General features: G+C 42.1%; 1 protein-coding gene across 1 annotated transcript in view; it reads left to right on the top strand.

The window, feature by feature from the left end:
- Window positions 1-22,162, top strand: part of LOC126210531 (uncharacterized) — a 50,546-nt gene extending 28,384 nt beyond the window's left edge. The window contains exons 6-7 of the mRNA XM_049939783.1: window positions 12,803-12,885; window positions 22,002-22,162. Coding sequence (XP_049795740.1) covers window positions 12,803-12,885; window positions 22,002-22,049 — 131 coding nt within the window. The 3' untranslated portion in view covers window positions 22,050-22,162. The remainder of the gene's footprint in view (window positions 1-12,802; window positions 12,886-22,001) is intronic.
- The last annotated feature ends 218 nt before the right edge of the window (window positions 22,163-22,380 follow it).

Raw genomic sequence — 22,380 nt, 5'->3', positions numbered from 1 at the left:
TCTAATAACCTAAGATTACAAGGAAGCGCAGTACCTATCGAAACTTACCAACTGCAAAACTGACTTTCATCCCAATTAAGGATAAATTTCATCAGTAGCGAAAAACTTCAATTTACAAGCAGGTGTTGTACAACGCATTCCAGCACTTTCAGCAAGGTAACGGTGCAAGACAAACCAAAACTGCTCCTAGTGACTGCACCAACGGCTCACCACAGTGAAGTAAGTGGTAGCAGTGAGAATACCAAGAACAGTTACAGATTATGGAAGTAAACACTAAAACTAAAATTATAGCCAGAATGAGATTTTAAATTTTTCTTACGACTAACTTTAGTAGTAATACATGTACTGAATTTGCAGCCAGTGGTCACGTAAACAAATTTTACAATTTGCAGAAATGTCTTAGGATTTGGAAAAAAAATATGAGAAGCCCATAAGTACAGGTTCCTGAGACATAGTGAACGTTACGAAATAGTAGCCTGAACGTACGGTGAAGGACGCATTTACGCGGTGTTTCTTAGATTTACGTAAAGATTTAAGGTGTCAAATGAAAACCTTCGAAGTGCAACTAAAAATTCGCGCCATTGCTCTGGACATTGGCAGTATTGTTGCGATTGTTATAAGGAATGCCCTGCAGTTGGCAGCATACTACAGACAAGCGGAATGTGGACACAATACCACTTCAGAATGGCTGCCCCAAGCACCAAGGAAGAACAGCGTTGTGTCATACGTTTTCTGAACGGTGAAGATACGAATCCTGTTGTAATCGATGAGTGAATGAAGCTGCAGTATGGTGATGCATGTGTACTACTGCAGCAAGCGTAGGAGTGGAGTGGAAAGTGCGGAAATAGTGTGCCTTCCGTAACAGACGCTCAGCACCCTGATCAGGCACTCCACGTTGTGATGCCAGAGTCTACAGCAGCAGCTGAAGCCATTGTGATAAAAATCGCGGTGTGACGGTTGATGAAATAGCCTCAGATCTGGACACCAGCACACCACATCATTCATGAAGGGCCTACATTTCTCAAACAATTTGCAAGTTGGCTTCCATGTCTCCTCACTCGAGAACTGAAAGAGCGACGAATTGACGTCAGCGAAGAATTTTTGTGGCTCTTTGAATCAGAAGGTGTTCGATTCTTCGCGAGAACGGTCACAGGGGGCGAAACAGGGTACACCATCACCAATACGACACAAAAATCCTAAGTAAGGAATGGCACCATTCCCCGTGAGCAAACCGCCATTAGTTCCGGATGCATCCATCTGCAGGGAAGGTTTTGCTGACCCTCTTTGGGACGAAATAGGGTTGCCGAACACTACACGCCTAGTGGAAACATCACCATCATCATTGCGTCACATTCCAGTATGCACTTTAGTAACTTTTCTTTTGTCTTGACAATATTTCTTTTTATTTCCAATGTTCTGTTGACGTGATACAATATATCTAATGGATAGTATGACCCCGAGCATTGTCATTATGGAAAATGAGACGTAGTCAGAAGTACATTACTACTGCACGATGATGACGATTATTTAACGTATTGGAATATCAGCTGCAATTGCATGAAAATGTGAGACGAAGCGTCCATTTGGATGCATTTTAATAACTTTTTATATGTCTTGACCACACATTTTTTATTTACAAAAGCACAATGCTCATTTCAACTTTCTGTCATTTTGAAAGGCATTGTTATTTCAATCAGTTCAGTATTGTTCATTAGATACATTGTATCACGTCAACATTCTGTCGAAAGTCGAAATGCGTAAGGTGCTTGGTCAAGACATAAGAAAAGCTATTAAAGTGCATACAAATAGCTGCTTCATCTCTCAGAATTTTCATGCAAATTCCAGCTGATATTCCAGTATGTTAAAAATCAGCTTCGACGTGCTGTAATAATTGATTTCTGACAGACAGGTGTCATTTTCCAAGATGACCATGCTCAGCGTCATACTGCCCCTGCAACATTCGCTGCTATCAGTGACCCGCACTTTCATTCTCTGCACACATCTTCCATACTCACCAGACCTCGCGCCGAGTGATTACCAAATGTTTGGACCACTCGATGTGGCGATGGGAGTAAAGAAATGTCGATCCGGTGAAGAGGTACACAGCAGGCGGTACGCCAATGGCTGTGAACACGACTAGAAGAACTTTCTACTCCACTCATATTCGCTGCAGCGATAGACGTGCATCATCATACTGGGCCTTGATTCGGTGGTGGACTTCAGAAGGTTTCATACCTTCACCGCTATGAAAACGTACGACTGAAAAACTCCTAGCGAGACCAGTGCCGAACCTCAGGGGCAGCAGACGACGGAAGGAGCGCTTCAGATACAAAGTAGACAAGATCTTAGGAGGTAGCATGATAAGATAAAAGAAAAAAATCAACAGACTAAGGCTAGTTCAAATTTTCGCAGATGGCAAGTAAAGTGGGTTTAACATACTCAGCTGGCTAGCTGTCTTACAAAATATGTTTGCTGGTTATTCAGTGAGGCCCCCGATATAATAGCATCAGGTACACATACAGACAGGACTAAAGATTACTACATTTTAAAATCAATGTGTAAAATAAGTTTATCAAGCAGTGAAAGCACTAGCATAATAAATTTGTAAAATGAAGAAATTTTAAAATTTGAAAACTAACCACTTATTAACTACTGTGGGAACCTTAACTGATGTACAAGTTAAGAGGGGTAGAATCACAACGTTATTCAAATCACGCCCAATTGAGTTTATCCTGAATCTGCACAAGATGTGCAACGAAATCTTACAATGGTCTTCCTACGTGGGGTGACGATCCTCTCATATAATTTATTCATGAAATTAAATGATCAAAGCTCCCCTCCAAAAATGAAAATGGCAAAGAATTCTGGTGAGAGTGGCTGTTAACTGATACATGTTCTCCTACAAATATACAATTACATTTATTTTCTTTAAATGGAACACAAAATTGATCAATAGTTAATACAAGGACCAGTTATGTATATTAACGTAAACCGAACATGGTAAATAGTCCTTCCATGATAGAGGAGTTGGAAACAACCTATTACAAACGACACTGCAAGGAATCTAGTGTGCTTCTCTACTAGGAGAGCAAAGAGGAAAGAGAACATGTGAAATGTATAAAATTGATAAAAAAACAGGTAACGGAATGAGTACCACGGTATCACCTAAGGAGGCAAAATGGTTCTACATATACCACCGCTGAAAAACCTCAATTCGACTTTTGGGGTACTGAAAAATCAGCTGAAACCCTACAGGCGGAGCTGCGTGTATTAACTGCAGTATGGTGCAAGGTGGTGTGCTGTTGACGGCTGCTACTCGTGGTCAGCTCGGCTACATGCAGATGGGCTCCACCGACCAAAGCGCGAGTGGAAAAAATAAAAAGAATGTTTCCAGGAGGCCGGCAAGTGAAAACTACGAATGAAACTACTCTGCAGCAAGGGTGGAAAAGTATGCGACCGAGTCCTACGGCTGCCCGCAACCAACTCGCCTATCAATTCCCTTCCACCCGGCGCCCAGAGAATGTCCACCGTTCGCTTGTGGCAGAACCCGGCCAATCGTCATCGATAAACAAGATATAGTCAATAACGGCCTTCCAGAAAATTCTTCTAGACACCCGTTACCACATTCTGTCGACCTAGGCGCCAATACTGTTAAAAAATGGTTCAAATGGCTCTGAGCACTATGGGACTGAACATCTAAGGTCATCAGTCCCCTAGAACTTAGAACTACGTAAACCTAACTAACCTAAGAACATCACACAACACCCAGCCATCACGTGGCAGAGAAAGTCCCTGACCTCGCCGGGAATCGAACCCGGGCGCGGGAAGCGAGAACGCTACCGCACGACCACGAGCTGCGGGCGCCAATACTGTTCCTTCCCTCTAAATTCCTACAGTGACTGCCAGTGTGTGCTATCAGAGCTTTTGCTAGGAATTCACGCAGGAAGCGTACTGATGTTGGGTGCCAAAGGAATATGATAACTGGGGTGTTAGATGTGGCCTAGTTGTCGGTTATCCCGTGGAGCTTGGTGACCATTTCTCCGAAACATCCCAAACAATAGCACAGCTGTGCCGCGGATCTGGCACGTTCCTGCCCTAAAACTTATGCTTTCAAGAGAAAATTGCACCTAGTCTTTGTAAAAATAGCGTGCGTCCTTCTCTATTGCCCCTGAGACTCCTGATCGATAGAGAAAGCTGCCAACCAAGGGCTGGGACTCTGTCCACAATTCCCAGTGAACGGATGTCGCCCCCGTCTCCTGCTATTGCGAGCAGTTGACCTAGTCACAGTCTAAAAGTTCCCCCTCTTCACTCATGTGAAATTAACAGAATTACGATATGCGTGCATCCTGCTTCCGATCATTCACATTCTAGTACATAGCATCCGATTGCCTACTTTGCATGACAGTGTAATACGGTAGCGAAATGACATTAATTTGCAAGTATACAAATCCAGATTTTATAAATGTAGGATAGGCTGGTCCAGTGGCCCCCAATAACTGTATGAAGAGGCCAGAGGGCCTGCCATCTTGCAAACCGTTGCAGAATCAACAACCTTTAATTGCATACACATCATACATAACATCCGTAATATAGAGTAATAATGAAAATATTGTGTTTCAAGACACTGGGAGTCTTCAAGTTTAAAAACGTCATGTAAGGAGCTGTGCAAAAATTCCTGAAATGAAATAAAATAAATTAGAAGAATGAAGAAGATGTTACGTACAAATACAGTTGCGTAACCGTCTGAGATCATCCAGGTCTCATTGTTGTCGTGGAACAAAAATATCGTAACCAAAGAATAAAAGGGGTGATGTAGAAAATTCCCGAGAAACCGACATCACGTCAGAAAGTCACAAGAACCATTACACATATAAAATACAATAAAGGCAGGAAGAGAAATGGCATATTGTGAGTAGTTTATCAATCACATATCTGCCTCATACCGCACCGCGTTGTGGGTTGTGTGTGGCCTCAGTAGTGACGGATAGCAAGTCCGAGTATCTGTTATTATACAGTTTTCCTCTTTGTGCCCCCGGTTGGACTGTACGGGGGAACAGTTTTTATTGAATTGATGTCAGTAATTCAACACGATATGTCATTTCCGTTCCACTCTTTTAATTCGTAACTACGTTACATGACAACATTCTGGTGGGGATGTCCACATACGGCGAAGTGTTTTTATCATTTTATTTGTAAGTAACGCCATGTTATTTCTTTTAATGTATTTTATTTTAGAAATTTTAGCTGTATAGTTCCTTATATGGCTTTTTTTTTACTTGAGGAACACCTCACATTGTCTTGTAGCACAATGTTTCCATTACTTCACTTTAAACCAGATAGTGGAATTTTCAGTGTTCGTCTGTTCGTGTATGCAGTAAAATATTGTTCATTCAACAACTGTTTGCAAAATGGACTTTTATAGTCGCGGCCACTCCACGAGAAGAAAAAGAAATGAATAAATATTATTTACATAGAAGGTAAGGCACTACAGGGAAGTAAGCAAATTGTAGGTAATCTGAACAGTAGATGCCTAACAAAATACCAAACGCCTCAAAAACAGTGGCAGACAAGAGACACAATAACTGAGCAGGTAATCTACAAATTAATATAACAAAGAGCGCAAATATGCAAGAGAGTGAGGCTGCTCAGTAACGCGGTGAATGGATAGCAAATCCTTAACGTAATGCCCAGTCCCCACGGCTTGTATTAAGACGCCAAAGAGTGCATTTAGCTGACTACTTGCGACCGGAGAATTCGTACCAATATCAAGCAGGCGCGGAGAGAACGAGGATGCCGCAATACAGCTCAAAATTTAATGTTACCAAAAGACTGTTAAAGTGAGGAATGACGAGGTTCTACTCAGAATCGGAGAGAAAAGGAATATGTGGCACAGACAAGGAGAAGGGTCAGAATGGTAGGACATCTGTCAAGACATCAGGGAATGACATTCATGGCACTAGAGGGTGCTGTAGAGGGCAAAAACTGTAGAGGAAGACAGAGATTGGAATACATCCAGCAGATAATTGAGAACGTAGCTTGCAAGTGCTACTATGAGATGAAGAGGTTGGCAAAAGGAGAGGAATTTGTGGCTGCATCAATCAAGTCAGAATACTGAGTACTCAACGAAACCAGAAGATGTCACCATAGCCCACAATATGGGCGGTTAAGCGTACCACAAGCAGGCCCGCTTCCTTCAACGGTCGGGTAGTCTGTAGAGTGGAGTTTTCAGGATTTACAGCAATCTATTATTACATATAGACCAATCACTACTAGACTGAATCAGCATGAAAGGAGTTGGAGGCTGGAAAAGACAGATTCTACCTTTGCTGAACATGATGTGAAGGAAAGTCATTCTTATGACCTCCATAGAGGAACTAATGGCATAAAACTAACATAACTCGAAGTCCTGGGCATTAACAAAATATCCTGATCTGGTCTTTAATGACCAAGTACAGTTTCATCATTCGCCCTTACTAAAGCAGCGGCCAATTAATTTCTGACCATTAGATGATACGATTATAACTGCTATTTCACATCCATTTCTCCGCTCTGCCCTGCCCCTCCCCCCTTTACGGCCTTTTAATCCACATTCACAAGTCTGACCCAAAGTGCTGTCGGGGGAAAGACTTGATCGCACTACTTTTTTATGAAATATTACGCTTTTTGAAAAATCATATACAGACGTAAGTTGTAGAACGATGTACAGAAATTATTAAAAATTAGTATAATCAGTATAATGCATGATCATGACAAACACTGTATGCGCAGCTATGTCGGTACTTACATGTAGATCTAGTTTTAGGCTCAACAAAGCGAACACGTGGAATGTGTGTGGTAATGCAAGTTTCATTTCATGAAGACTGCATACGTAGTGGTATTATGAAATTAAGTTTCTGACTGGTTGGAGCGTATTAAACTGTTGCAGAAGTAAACTACAGCGACACATGGCGCCTTTTACAAGGCTTACGCCATCTGTCGGCGTATACTACACTTACAGACTGTGTATTTCATTAATGCTTACGCCATCTGTCGGCGTAGTACTTCTTTGACCGTTGAATACAGCTTAATACAGCAGAGGCGGCAGAGCTGTACACAGCTGTACACGGTATATTACAATTTGTGCCCCTGTTTGAGGCGCCAGGCTGAAAGGTCGTCCAATTGCCAGATTTGTGTGCAGTACATGTCACAATTAGTAGTCGATTAGTAGTGGAAGCTGACATGAGTGAAAGAGTACGGGGAAAAGCGGGATAGGACGTGGTTGCTAAACGAGCAGCTGCTTGTGTAAAAAAAAAGTTCTGGGACTGATCGCGCGAGTAAGATATTAGTGAATAAGAACAATGAAAGACCACTTTTTGACATTTTAAACTCTAAAAAGTCTGCTGTTATGCACAACACAAAAATCGCAGCTCAGAGACGTGCGAGAAGATCTACGAGGGGCGTTCAGAAAGTAAGCTCCGATCGGTCGCGAAATGGAAACGACTATGAAAATCCGATAAAGCTTTGCACAGATGTGTTGGGTAGTGTCTCTAGTATAACCCCAGTTAGCATCACGTCGCTCTTCTCATTTCTGAGCTCGCAGTGAGTGCGTAAAGATGTCTAGAAAATAGTGTCTGCCGCCAAGTACGAGGGCCTGGTGAGAAATTTCGCCTTAAGCTATGCAGCTAACATTACATAACTGTCGTGCTGTTTCTTCTTCAAGACAATTCTCAGCCGCATTCTGCAGGGGCAATGAAGATGCTCCTGCATCGTTTTCAAATGGAAATGTGAGATTACCCACAATACAGTCCGCAGTTGTCTCCCCCTGAGTTTCATCTCTGGTCACATGAACCGCTGTCTTTGAAGACAACATTTTGACACAGACAACGAGGTGTAGGCCAGCGTGGAGAATTGGCGGAAAGCACTGGCGGCTGCCTTCTATGATGAGGCTATTGAAAAGTTGGTACAACGCTATGACAAAAGTCTAAGTCTGAACGGCGACTACGTAGAGAAGTAGCTGAAAGGTGTAGCTAATGATGATGCTGATGTTCACTGTGGTTTCAATTTGGCAATCAATGGGAGCTTACTTTCTGAACAGGCCTCGTATAATTTGTGGCTCATATTCCTATAACATATAAACGCTTAAGAATATAAAATATTTTGTTTCATTTGCTGCTTCACACTCATGTATTATTTCTAATGGTGTGGTCAAGAGATTCTGCAGTAGTGAAATCTATATATTTCATGTAAATTTAGTGACGTCTTCGCAGAGAATGTGCTATTACTTTTCAAGAAAGTATTATTAAAATTTTCTAGTATTGTAGTTCCTCCATTATGCTTGAGTGTAATATTTCCATTATTAACAAAGATAAGTACTTCTACTTCTTTCATATATCATTGAACATAATTTACACTGACGGAAAAACTCGCCCAAAAATAATTAATGTGGGATAGTGAAACATTTGGAATACATTTGTCTAGGTAACGCATTTAACTGATTAAATCTGCAAGCACGCAGGTTAATGTAAGCACGAGATAAGACACTGTAAATGTGAAATGCGAGTACATTAATAACCGTCGCAACCGCCATAATGTCGAATGTAAGCATGCAGACGTGCGTGCACTGTGCCGTACAGGGGCCGGATGTCAGGTTGCGGGATCGAGTTCCATGCCTGTTGCATTTGGTCTGCCAGTACAGGGCAATCAGTGCTGGTTGTGCACGACTGGACTAGTCATCTGGTGATGTCCCATTTCTGCTCGACTGGAAACAGATCTAGTCACAGGACAAGCATTGGAAACACGCCGACCCCCTGTAGAGCATATTAGGCTACAGCAGTCGTACGTGGTCCAGTGTTATCCTGTTGGAAAAAACCGCCTGGAATGCTACTCATGGTCGTTAGCACAACAGGTCGAATCACCAGATCGTTGTACAGATTTGCAGTTAGGCTTCCCGTGATAACGACGAGAGTTCGCCTGCTAGAATATAAATCGCACCCAGAAATCCAGGTGTAGGTCCAATGTGTACAGCACGCAGACAGATTGGTTCCATGCCATCAGCTAGCCTCCTTCTCACCAACACACGGCCATCACTAACGCCGTACCACAACCAAAAAACTCATCAAAAGACACAACAGATCTCCATCCTGCCCTCCAGTGAGCTCTCCATTGACACCACTCAAGTCCCAAATGGCAGTGGGTTGGGATTGAGCTCTCCATTGACACCACTCAAGTCCCAAAAGGCAGTGGGTTGGGATTGGTGGAATGCACGCTGTAGGTTGTCTGGCTCGGAGCTGTCGAAGTAACTGCACGAACGAAAAAATGGCTGACATCGAAATAAGTGTCCAAGGAATAGAAAAGCAACTGAAATCACTCAACAGAGGAAAGTCCACTGGACCTGACGGGATAACAATTAGATTCCACACAGAGTACGCGAAAGAACTTGCCCCCTTCTAGCAGCCGTGTACCGCAAGTCTCTAGAGGAATGGAGGGTTCCAGGTGATTGGAAAAGAGCACAGGTAGTTCCAGTTTTCAAGAAGGATCGTCGAGCAGATGCGCAAAACGATATCTCTGACATCGATCTGTTGTAGAATTTTAGAACACGTTTTTTTTCTGGCGTATCATGTCATTTCTGGAAACCCAGGATCTATTCTGTAGGAGTCAACATGGATCCGGAAACAGCGATCGTGTGGGACCCAACTCGCTTTATTTGTTCATGAGACCCAGAAAATATTAGATACAGGATCCCAGATAGATGCCATTTTCCTTGACTTCCGGAAGGCGTTCGATACAGTTCCGCACTGTCGCCTGATAAACACAGTAAGAGCCTACGGAATATCGGACCAGCTGTGTGGCTGGATTGAAGAATTTTTAGCAAACAGAACACAGCATTTCTCAATGGAGAGACGTCTACAGACGTTAAAGTAAGCTCTGGCGTGCCACAGGGGAGTGTTATGGGACCATTGCTTTTCACAATATATATATATAAATGACCTAGTAAATAGTGTCGGAAGTTCCAAGCAGCTTTTCGCGGATGATGCTGTAGTATACAGAGAAGTTGCAGCATTGGAAAATTGCAGGGAAATTCAGGAAGATCTGCAGCGGATAGGCACTTGGTGCAGGGAGTGGCAACTGACCCTTAACATACACAAATGTAATGTATTGCGAATACATAGAAAGAAGGATCCTTTATTGTATGATTATATGATAGCGGAACAAACACTGATAGCAGTTACTTCTGTAAAATACCTGGGAGTATGCGTACGGAACGATTTGAAGTGGAATGATCAGATGAAGTTAATTGTTGGTAATGTGGGTGCCAGGTTGAGATTCATTGGGAGAGTCCTTAGAAAATGTAGTCCATCAACAAATGAGGTGGCTTACAAAACACTCGTTCGACCTATACTTGAGCATTGCTCATGAGTGTGGGATCCGTACCAGGTCGTGTTGACAGAAGAGGTAGAGAAGATCCAGGGTTATTTGGTAAGCTTCATAGCGCTACGGAGATGTTTAGCAAACTCAAGTGGCAGACTCTGCAAGAGCGGCGCTCTGCATCGCGGTGTAGCTTGCTGTCCAGGTTTCAAGAGGGAGCGTTTCTGGATGAGGTATCGAATATATTGCTTCCCCCACACTTATACCTCCCGAGGAAATCACGAATGTAAAATCAGAGAGATTCGAGAGCCCACGGATGCTTTCCGGCAGTCGTTCTACCTGCGAACCATACGCGAGTGGAACAGGAAAGAGAGGTAATGACAGTGGCAAGTAAAGTGCCCTCCGCCGCACACCGTTGGGTGGCTTGCGGAGTATAAATGTAGATGTACAGGGCTATTACAAATGATTGAAGCGATTTCATAAATTCACTGTAGCTCCATTAATTGACATATGGTCACGACACACTACAGATACGTAGAAAAACTAAAGTTTTGTTCGGCTGAAGCCGCACTTCAGGTTTCTGCCGCCAGAGCGCTCGAGAGCGCAGTGAGACAAAATGGCGACAGGAGCCGAGAAATCGTATGTCGTGGTTGAAATGCCCTCACATCAGTCAGTCATAACAGTGCAACGACACTTCAGGACGAAGTTCAACAAAGATCCACCAACTGCTAACTCCATATGGCGATGGTATGCGCAGTTTAAAGCTTCTGGATGCCTCTGTAAGGGGAAATCAAGGGGTCGGCCTGCCGTGAGCCAAGAAACGGTTGAACGCGTGCGGGCAAGATTCACGCGTAGCCCGCGGAAGTCTACGAATAAAGCAAGCAGGGAGCTAAACGTACCACAGCCGACGGTTTGGAAAATCTTACGGAAAAGGCTAAAGCAGAAGCCTTACCGTTTACAATTGCTACAAGCCCTGAAACCCGATGACAAAGTCAAACGCTTTGAATTTTCGGCGCGGTTGCAACAGCTCATGGAAGAGGATGCGTTCAGTGGTGAAGTGAACAGACACAATGTGCGAATCTGGGCGGTAGATAATCCTCACGCATTCGTGCAGCAAATTCGCAATTCACCAAAAGTTAACGTGTTTTGTGCAATCTGACGGTTTAAAGTTTACGGCCCCTTTTTCTTCTGCGAAAAAAAACGTTACAGGACACGTGTATCTGGACATGCTGGAAAATTGGCTCATGCCACAACTGGAGACCGACAGCGCCGACTTCATCTTTCAACAGGATGGTGTTCCACCGCACTTCCATCATGATGTTCGGCATTTCTTAAACAGGAGATTGGAAAACCGATGGATCGTTCGTGGTGGAGATCATGATCAGCAATTCATGTCATGGCCTCCACGCTCTCCCGACTTAACCCCATGCGATTTCTTTCTGTGGGGTTATGTGAAAGATTCAGTGTTTAAACCTCCTCTACCAAGAAACGTGCCAGAACTGCGAGCTCGCATCAACGATGCTTTCGAACTCATTGATGGGGACATGCTGCGCCGAGTGTGGCAGGAACTTGATTATCGGCTTGATGTCTGCCGAATCAGTAAAGGGGCACATATCGAACATTTGTGAATGCCTAAAAAAAGTTTTTGAGTTTTTGTATGTGTGTGCAAAGCATTGTGAAAATATCTCAAATGATAAAGTTATTGTAGAGCTGTGAAATCGCTTCAATCATTTGTAATAACCCTGTAGATGTAGAACCGATTTGTAGCAGTTCGTTACGTTACAGAGGTAGCAACTGGTGCAGACATTGCTGCTGCTAGTGCAATACGATGCGCCAGATCCATACGCCGAACACGATGGCCTTCCGTTTCGGTAGTACCACTGGTCCTCTTGCGACTGTACTTTCTCGGGACTACTGTTGGCAGCAGTGGTGTACAGTGGCTACATTCCTGCAACATTGCAGAATAAACATCAGGGTTCTGGTAACCATATTACACGATCTCATGCAAACTCAGTGAGGTATTCAGAATGGTATCTTTATCGCCATGCAGGTATTTTGACTTCCACCAACCCACCAAGTCTATTCTCAGAAGTAACTAATGCCCGTGACTGTTACAGGGTGTATTGGTAGCAAATCTGATTTGCATCGTCATAGTAGCGCTACAAACGCCATTCTTATACGACTAACACAAAATTTCAGATGTAGAAACACGCCTACCGACTTCCGTCAATGTCGCACAAGTCTGTGATAGTGTTGCGATTTTTTTCCGTCAGTGTGTATAACTTGAATGGACCCAATATCGATGTCTGTGGAACACCTGTGTTTATTGTTTTGCATTCTGAAAATGATGTTTCAGTGTTAATACTTAACGAGTAACGGTCTATGTCTGGTATAAGGGATTTCAAGCTTGCAGCCTGACAGTTCATTAAGTCACGTCCTGTGTTTTGTGTTGCCATAGTTACCGGCTGCAGCGACTACTGCTCGTGTGCACCGCTGGCCGCCAAGTGTCTCCATGAGGGAATGAAAAACAAATCCTTCCAGGTACGTAGCCTACCAGAACACTGGATCCAATACCAATTTGGTGCCAAAAATTATGTCTATCACGTAAATTTCAAAGAGAATCTTTTTACATCGCTGTACTATTTCTCACTTTCTCCGTTTCTCACTCTTAAGGACCTTGATTAGACATTTTAGTTAGCTTGATGTGTTTTGGATTCTTCTGCATTCTTATTCCCCCAAAGTCTCTTCAAGATTTTTTTTTCTCTTCTACTCTTGTGACATTTTATTTTCTATCAAATGTTTACGTTTCTCCTTGATTCTTTGCTTTATTATTAGTGTTCCAAACGGTAGAAAATGTATTGATTTTTCTTCCTATGTAATGAAATAATAACTAACCAGATGCATAAAAGAAATTTAATTTCCATACCATTTTCGGGCACTAGGTGCTCTTCTTCACAACAATGGAGTTCACAGTGTCTGCATATAACTAATACAAAGAAGCGAAACAAAATGCGCAGAAATCACACCAGAACATGTGAAAACAAGCCAATAATATTGGCTGATTGGCTCATGTTCTGGCGTGATTCTGAACTTTTTATTTAGATTCTTTTTTTTTCATACACTGTGAACCGCATCTTTCTGAAGAAGGGGACTAAATGCCTGAAACCGATAAAGAAATTTAAAATTTCTTTTATGCAATTGGTTGCTTATTATTTCATTACATACGATAACTGCAGCTGAAGATCGATGAAATATTAAATTTTCTTCCTGTAAATATTCCCTAGTTTCTTTGAACCAGCCGATTTCGACTGTCCTTGCGTGGGTAATTTTGAATAGCCCTCTGCTGACGCATTGGGGTATGTTTTTTACGTACGGTAATTTAATTTCAAGCAACTGTTGTGCACGTGGTCCGGGAACCTAATTCTTTACGTGTTGGTGTCAAACAGTCTTCTCTTCAAAATTAATATCCTCATTTGGGAGCACACATTTTCCTAAAATTTCTTACGCTGCCCTAAGACAGTTACGCTCTCCGATGTATATTTTGATTCAGATAAAAGAATTGTCTTATAATGCAGCAATTTCGCATTGTGCGAAATTAATTTTTCGCTGTAGTGGCTTTCTGCTTTTTGAAGTGTCCTGGGTCGTTACAAGTGTACACTAATATTCAACCCAGATGATTGTATGATGTGTCAAAGTATTTAAAGAGGGCATCTGTAAAATCGTTTCGCTTCCATTTTTTGTGTTACGTTCCCATTGTTTTGATGCAGCTTTTCACGTGTTATGAATTCACTCATGAAATATCTGGGGGCCAGTCTTTGGAGCTACGATAGCTCGTTTCTCCTGAGGCATAAATTTTTCTTGAAGTTTGTGAGAAAAGTAACGATCTAGCAATGCTGTGTTATTCTATTTGTGTAGACTCATCTATTAATTTCAGATCTGTAGAGCTATCACGTGATTTCTTAAAGCGCCATCAGAAAAGTTGTGTTTCTGTCGTGTGTTACAAAAAGGGAACAGCGGAATATAGGGCAACATTACGCCTTTAAGTTTTGTGTTAAACTTGGGGTATCCAGAAGTATGACATCTGGAAAGTTCAAACAGGCCTATGGCGAATATTCCACATGAAAGCACAAGTTTTTCGCTGCAAAAATCATTTTTGGAAGACCGAGAACACGTTGAAGTTGAACCTCGATCAGGGAGACGTTCAACATAAAAAACCGACGACGACGTCGAACCCGTACGTGGTTTTGTGAGTTTGATCCTCGAGGACAAACTGTCAGCTAAATGTTATACAACGCTATCATTGAAAGACTCAGGAAAATGGTGAATCGAATGAGATCAGACATTGCAGACAAGTGGAAGCTGCAGTATGCCAATGCCCCATGTCAGACGACCACTTCCATCACGAAATTTTTTCACCTCAAAATGCATTCTTGTTGTCCCACAGGCCCCTATTCACCGGATTTGAGTGCTTGTGATTTTATTCTTTTCAAAACTTGAAGAATGTCTTCAAAGGATTTCATTTGGGAAGTGTGGAGAACATTCAAGAGAATGTGACAAACATGTTAAAGGCCTTACCTGCTGACGGTTTTAAGCTTTGCTACCAACACTGAGAACAACGACTGCACCGCTGTGTAGCTGTCGAAGGGAAGAACCTTGAAGGGGACAATGCTGTTGTTTGAAAAAAATAAAAACTTTGGTAAATAAAAGTCGGCTTCATTACTTTTCTCACACAGCTCGTACATAGTAATCACTGAGAAACCATTAGCTGACCATCAGCTGACACATTATCTGCGAATCCAGTAATGCTGGCAACTGCTGGGTTATGCATGGGGATTGTATCAACCTGTACGGCATCAAAACAGCCTGAAGATGACACAATGAAGCGTCGATACTGGTAGCGACAGAACAAAATAAAGTCATAAGGACGGCTGTAGGTGTTTTTATTTTTTGTCACGATAGTAAACGGCCGTCGTCCCCGAGACGTCCTGCTAAAGGGATAGATACAAAAGATTAGCAAAAGAGTCCTCTGCTATTATTATCCAGCTTTATGCCATACTGTAGCTTGCGACGCACTGCAAGGGGGACTTCAGACCTTTTGTCTTAGCTTTACTTAGTAAGCATACTACTTTTACTCTCTGAGAATGGGTACTGTTCCTATCACGTCGGACCAAGCTGTTCAGGTATTCTTGAGTTTTACAGCTCGCTCGCTTCTCGATTCACGAAATTTTTGCCTAAATTTTGTTTGTTCTTTGTTATTTCTTGTTGTATTATCCTTTCTTATTTCAGATCTCCTGTGACGACTGCGATATATTTCCTTGTTTCAGTGTTAGCTGTAGTGAAAGTTTTGTGAAACTGTAAAACCTTCTAGTCAATGTAGCTTTAATGATTGCAGAGAATTTTAAGCTGTTTTTCTAATATGTGAATAAACTTTGACAGGCTTTTAAATTTCCTATTTTGCTCTTTGTCTACATGATACTTCTTCAGAGTAGTTCCGACCTAAAAAATTTTAAATTATTTTTGTTCCCACTATTGTATTTCTTCAATTATCTGTCTGTTTAAGACGAGTGTTTCAGATCAGTACAGTTACTTTGGCTTAATGAAGATGTTGTAATGTTTCAGATTTTTTTTTTTCCTGGGTTGACTTCTTTCTGTAGGTAACTTTGTTTCACGTGTAAATTTAACCAGTCAGTATCAGAAAGTCATTTAGTACGCTGTTATCCTTAATTACATTCTTCACATAATTTATGAAATGGTCCTTGCAGTGGCTTATCGCTGTGGCTTATCATCTCAGTTGCCCTCATGTTCTGTTGTGATTCATGCAGTGTGTACAAGGAATACTTAAAAGACAGTCACAGTTTTTTCAGGGAGATTTTGCTAAACGAAGACAAACTGCAGGAAATGGCCCCTGAAAGTGTAAGGAGCACAAGAGATCGTACGGACGCATGGCTGGAAATGCATTCCAAGGAAGGTTTATCCACTTGAAGGCGGAGGCATAAAACTTTTGACATGGTAGGTTTCAATGACTGAAAACTCAGAACGCACCAGGTCACTGGGAACTTTGTACTAGTGTTTCAGCCTCAAACTGAACAGGTCAGTGACAGAGCACCATCCTGTAGTTTCCTCATTACCCTTCGAGCCTCCAAATGCGCTGAATCACCTGCAGGAGATACAAAGACGCCAATAATCCCCGGCCACACACTGATGAAGCGACGCTGATGGTTCGCTACTACAAATCCAGAGAGATTCTCTGTAGCCCGCAGGTGGGTGTTTTGAAGGTTGTCGATACTGCCCCGCGTAAACGCAACATCATCGACGAGTTGAGTGGCTGACAGAAATCCTAGCACCGAAGTGGCTTGCGCGACGAACCAGAGTCAAAATCGTCATCGCAGAGGCAGGCCTACACGCGTTGTAAATCACACAGATAGTGGCAGCTGCCATGGAGAATGTATCTCACGCTCGTTTTGCTTATCCCATGCTGGCAGACCCTCTGCCTGGTGCTGAGACCGAGATCATTGCCAAAGATACACTCATGCTCAGAAAAAGGAGAAAACCTTGAAGCGCGTTCATATTTACAGGACATGTACATGTTCTGCAGAAATGATTAGTATTTGAACAACCTCGGCCTGCGGGTTCAACGTTAACATCGATACTTCAGAGCAACACCACCTACTCGTTTTCACTATACGAGGTGTGGCTAGAAAAAAACCGGACTAGTACTGGTGAAACAATAAAACGAATGCAATGAGGCTGAAAGTCGCGTGGCCTGTCACGTGACTCTCGCTCCGCCTACTGCTCGAGTTTCATCTGCCTACTGCACTCAGTCTCCCCTTGGCGTCTGTTTTAAGTAGTTGACGTTTTGTCTGTGCGTCGGAAAATGTTGAGTGTACAGAAAGAACAGCGTGTTAACATCAAATTTTGTTTCAAACTAGGAAAATCTGCAAGTGAAACGTTTGTAATGTTACAACAAGTGTACGGCGATGATTGTTTATCGCGAACACAAGTGTTTGAGTGGTTTAAACGATTTAAAGATGGCCGCGAAGACACCAGTGATGACCCTCGCACTGGCAGACCATTGTCAGCAAAAACTGATGCAAACATTGAAAAAATCGGTAAACTTGTTCGACAAGATCGCCGTTTAACAATCAGAGCAGTGTCTGAGTTAACAGGAGTTGACAAGGAAAGTGCAGGATGCAGGATGCCTTGCAGACGTTTGCGCGAACCGTACTGTCAAATCAGTGAGTTTGAAAAAGTGTGCATTATTGGTACGAGAGGGTGATGCATCCATCCGAGAAATTGCTGTTCGTGTGAGACAAAGTGTTTCGGCAGTGAAATTAGTGTGCGCAGAATGGTTCACGGTACGTCGTAGAACACGACGAAATGGGTCCAGTTTCACCACTCAGAACAACCCCGGAGAAGATCGACATATCCGAATAGCACTGCAGGCTGATCTCCGTTCCCTGCGGATGGGGTGAGCGCCATCACAGTGACTGCATTTGCACGTGTCATACAATGCCAAATCAAGGCCTTTTGATGAGGGGTACTATTGGTTACAACCACAATTCCTAGGTGGAGCCTGTTCAGGGCACTGTGATCTATGTAAATGACATCCTACGATCCGTAGCCATACTCTTTCTACACTACACCCCAGACGCCAATTTTCAGCAAGACAATGCACGACCATATGTTGTTGTCAAAGGATGTCAGCCTTTTGCTCTGGGCCGCCAAATCATCAGACCCGTGGCCAATCGAAAATGTGTGGGGTATGGTGAAACGGCTGGTGCAGCACTGTGACCCAATGCCAACCCCCACAGATGAACTTAGGAACCAGGAGAAGGCAGCTTGGATGGCTATACCACAGAACGCCATTCACACCTTGTAAGCCTTGTACGCCATCACGCCATCACGCCTGGAACAAGTTACCAGGGCCCATGGAGAACACTGAACACTGTGCTTACTAGGCAACAGGACCCTTGCTGCTAATCACTTCTGCATAACATATTACTGAACATGTCCTGTGAATGTGAAAGTCCTATCTCTAGTCATTTAAGGACCTCTGTCTTTTTCTGAACTTGACTGTATTTTATCTACACTTTCAAATGGTTGTTCTCTGTTGCAACGCATGTCCGGCCAAACGCCGATATGACCTTTATCATTTCTGACAAATAAAAACACCTGCAGCCGTCCTTATGATTTTATTTCATTTTGTCGCTACCAGCTTCAACGCTTCAGTGCGTCATCTTCAGGCCTGTATGCATAAAACATTAAATATAGCACTATCAACTTATCAGTCAGGTTACTAAGAAACAGATTAAAACAGAATGAGAAACAATGGGAAGACTCTACAAATGAATTTATATCGAACATTTGACAGAAAGAACAGATGCATCCATTGTCACACATCTAAAATATACCATCACGAATTTCCACTCAATACATTGTACAGTCATACTATTTATTAAAACTTTTTTAAATACTATTCATGATTTTTATTGGACAGTCGGACACACATTATCTGCACAACCCTGAAATAACCTACTGTAGGACAAAATAACTGTAAAAGGTGATGAATGGAAGGAAACAATACCTCACAAACAAGTAAGGTCATGTTCTTTCTTTTTATTTGTTTGTGAGGTATTTTTTTCCTTGCTTTCATCACCTTTTACAGTTATTTTGTCGTATAGTAAGTTATTTCAGTGTTGTGCAGGTAATGTGTGTCCGACTGTCCAATGAAAATCATGAATAGTATTTAAAGAAATTTTAATAGATAGTATGATTGTTCCTTGTATTGAGTGGAAATTCGTGATGGTATATTTTACGAGGCCTGTTCAGAAAGTAAGCTCCGATTGATTGCCAAATTGAAACCACAGTGAACATCAGAAATGTTTTACTTGTAACAATTAGCTACACCTTTCAGCTACTTCTCTACGTAGTCGCCGTTCTGACGTAGACTTTTGTCATAGCGTTGTACCAACTTTTCAATCGCCTCATCATAGAAGGCAGCCGCCAGTGCTTTCCGCCAATTCTCCACGCTGGCCTACACCTCGTTGTCTGTGTCAAAATGTTGTCTTCAAAGACAGCGGTTCATGTGACCAGAGATGGAACTCAGGGGGAGACAATTGCGGACTGTATTGTGGGTAATTTCACATTTCCATTTGAAAACGATGCAGGAGCATCTTCATTGCCCCTGCAGAATGCGGCTGAGAATTGTCTTGAAGAAGAAACAGCACGACAGTTATGTAATGTTAGCTGCATAGCTTCAGGCGAAATTTCTCACCAGGCCCTCGTACTTGGCTGCAGACACTATTTTCTAGACATCTTTACGCACTCACTGCGAGCTCAGAAATGAGAAGAGCGACGTGATACTAAGTGGGGTTATACTAGAGACACTACCCAACACATCTGTGCAAAGCTTTATCGGATTTTCATAGTCGTTTCCATTTCGCGACCGATCGGAGCTTACTTTCTGAACGCCCCTCGTAGATGTGTGACAATGGATGTATCTGTTCTTTCTGTCATATGTTCGGTGTAAATTCATTTCTAGAGTCTTGCTATTGTTGCTCATTCCGTTTTAATCCATTTCTATGTACCTTGATTGACAAGTTGATAATGGTATCTTTAATGTTTTATGCTTACAGGCCTGAAGATGACGCGCTGAAGTGTTGAAACTGGAAGCGACAAAATGAAATAAAGTCAGAAGGGCGTCTGTAGGTGTTTTTATTTGTCATGATAGTAAACGGCCTTCGTCCCAGAGACGTCCTGCTAAAAGGATGGACATACAGAAGTTTATTATCCCTTGTTTTCTCTGTGACGGTTTCCTGCTTTTATTTCCCAATTAACAAACTAACCTGCATAAAAAACTGTGAAAAAAGTTGATCATGGTCGCTGATAATTGTGTGTGCATTTCAAGTGATAGTTTACATCAGTCTTTTGTTCCTGAGAGTAGTCATCAGTTTACAAAGGCTACAACAGATATTCATAATGCCAATATTTGCTGTTTAAACTCTTTGTTCTTCTTCCGTCTCTCTCATTCTCTCGACCCACTTTTGCTTTAGTTGTTAGTTGCTGGAAAAAAATGACCGTCATTCACTCAATAACGACAACGTGCGCACACCAATATCAGAACACTCAAATCAAAAACAGTAAACGTAAATTGAATTTATGTTTCATATCTTTAGAGAATAACGGTAAGTCTTATAAATTCTGTTGCAAATTAGAAGGGACAACTAAAATCATCATCAATAAGGAGCTGGGCAAAGAGAAGATCTGCTCCCCTGTTTGTGCTGAAAAAAAAGTCAGTAAATGCTATTGACATGCGTTGGTGAACCTCAACTTGTTCTTGTTCTGAGTGCGGTGGGCAGACATAGCGGTTACAGTCTCCGGTTGCCTGAATGAAATTCCCACTGCCGAGAAAAGAGTGAGGCTCCCAAAAGTTCGATCGACTCCGAAGTAATTCCTTCCTGCTGCTCACCACAGCATTACAAACTCTGAGTGAAATGTGTTAATCTTAATGTATATAATCTACCTGTACACCGTATTTCATCTATTTTATGATACCACTGAGCCAACATTTTAGACGCACAATGTATGTAAGCAGGTAGCCTTGACATGGCTTTGTGAATCTCACAAGGGAACCTCCCCATCGCACCCCCCTCAGATTTAGTTATAAGTTGGCACATTGGATAGGCCTTGATAAACTGAACACAGATCAATTGATAAAACAGGAAGAAGTTGTGTGGAACTGTGAAAAAATAAGCAAAATATACAAACTGAGTAGTCCACGGGCCACATAAGAAACATCATGGACAATAGGAATTCAGGAGCGCCGTGGTCCCGTGGTAGCGTGAGCAGCTGCTAAATGAGAGGTCCTAGGTTCAAGTCTTTCCTCGAGTAAAAATTTTACTTTTTTTATTTTTGCATAGTTATTATCTGTCCGTTCGTTCATTGACGTCTCTGTTCACTGTAATAAGTTTAGTGTCTGTGTTTTGCGACCGCATCGCAAAACCGTGCGATTAGTAGGCGAAAGGACGTGCCTCTCCAATGGGAACCGAAAACATTTGATCGCAAGGTCATAGGTCAACCGATTCCTCCACAGGAAAACACATCTGATATATTCTATACGACACTGGTGACGGCATGTGCATCACATGACAGGAATATGTTGTCGACCCACCTAACTTGTACACTTGGCGAATGGGTAAAAAGATTCTTCTACCTTACCCGATTTAGGTTTTCTTGTGGATGTGATAATCACTCCCTTAAAAGTGATGAAAACATAAGAGTTTGTCACATAAACTGAAAATAAAAAATTAAACTTTTCACTTGATGGAAGATTTGAACCAAAGACCTTTCGTTCCACAGCTGCAAACGTTACCACGAGACCACGGCGCTCCTGCGTTCTCAGTATCCTTGATGTTGCCTATCTTCCCATGAACTACTCAGTTTGTATATTTTGCTTATTTTTTTCACAGTCCCACACAACTTCTTCCTGTTTTCTCAATTGATATGTGTTCAGTTTTTCAAGTCCTATCCACTGTGCCAACTTACAACTAAATCTGAGGGGGTTGCGATGGGGAGGTTCCCTTGTCAGAAACACATTGGGGATATAAGTTTCAAGAAGTGCTATGACAATGTATAATACAAGTTTTGTTATTTTTCAGACAATATTTATTGCTCTGGATGAAGCACTGGACAACATGCAATCCTAGGCGCTGGAAACGCCAAACGATTGATCCTGGTGTTAAGATATATGGAAAATTGGATGGAAAAATACAGAGTAATGGCGACCTTGTTGGAATCAATAAACAGTGTTTGATTTAAATGTGGTTTACAATATTTTCTATGAGTCCATGTATATCTGTAACCTAGTTCGAAGAAAACCACTAGAAAAGTAGTTTTAAACTCAACCAAGAGGAGATACTATCTGTATTCCTTAATAAAAATCAATGGCCAAAAATGAAGAATAAGAGACTGAAAAGAAAGTAGTTAATTTAACTTGCGTTCACAACATGAACTACGTAACGACATGAACATTCCACA

The sequence above is a fragment of the Schistocerca nitens genome, chromosome 10 (genome assembly GCF_023898315.1).
Source record: "Schistocerca nitens isolate TAMUIC-IGC-003100 chromosome 10, iqSchNite1.1, whole genome shotgun sequence".
Lineage (NCBI taxonomy): Eukaryota > Metazoa > Arthropoda > Insecta > Orthoptera > Acrididae > Schistocerca > Schistocerca nitens.
The sequence above is the reverse complement of the archived record's forward strand: the minus strand, read 5'-3'. Positions and strand labels throughout refer to the sequence as shown.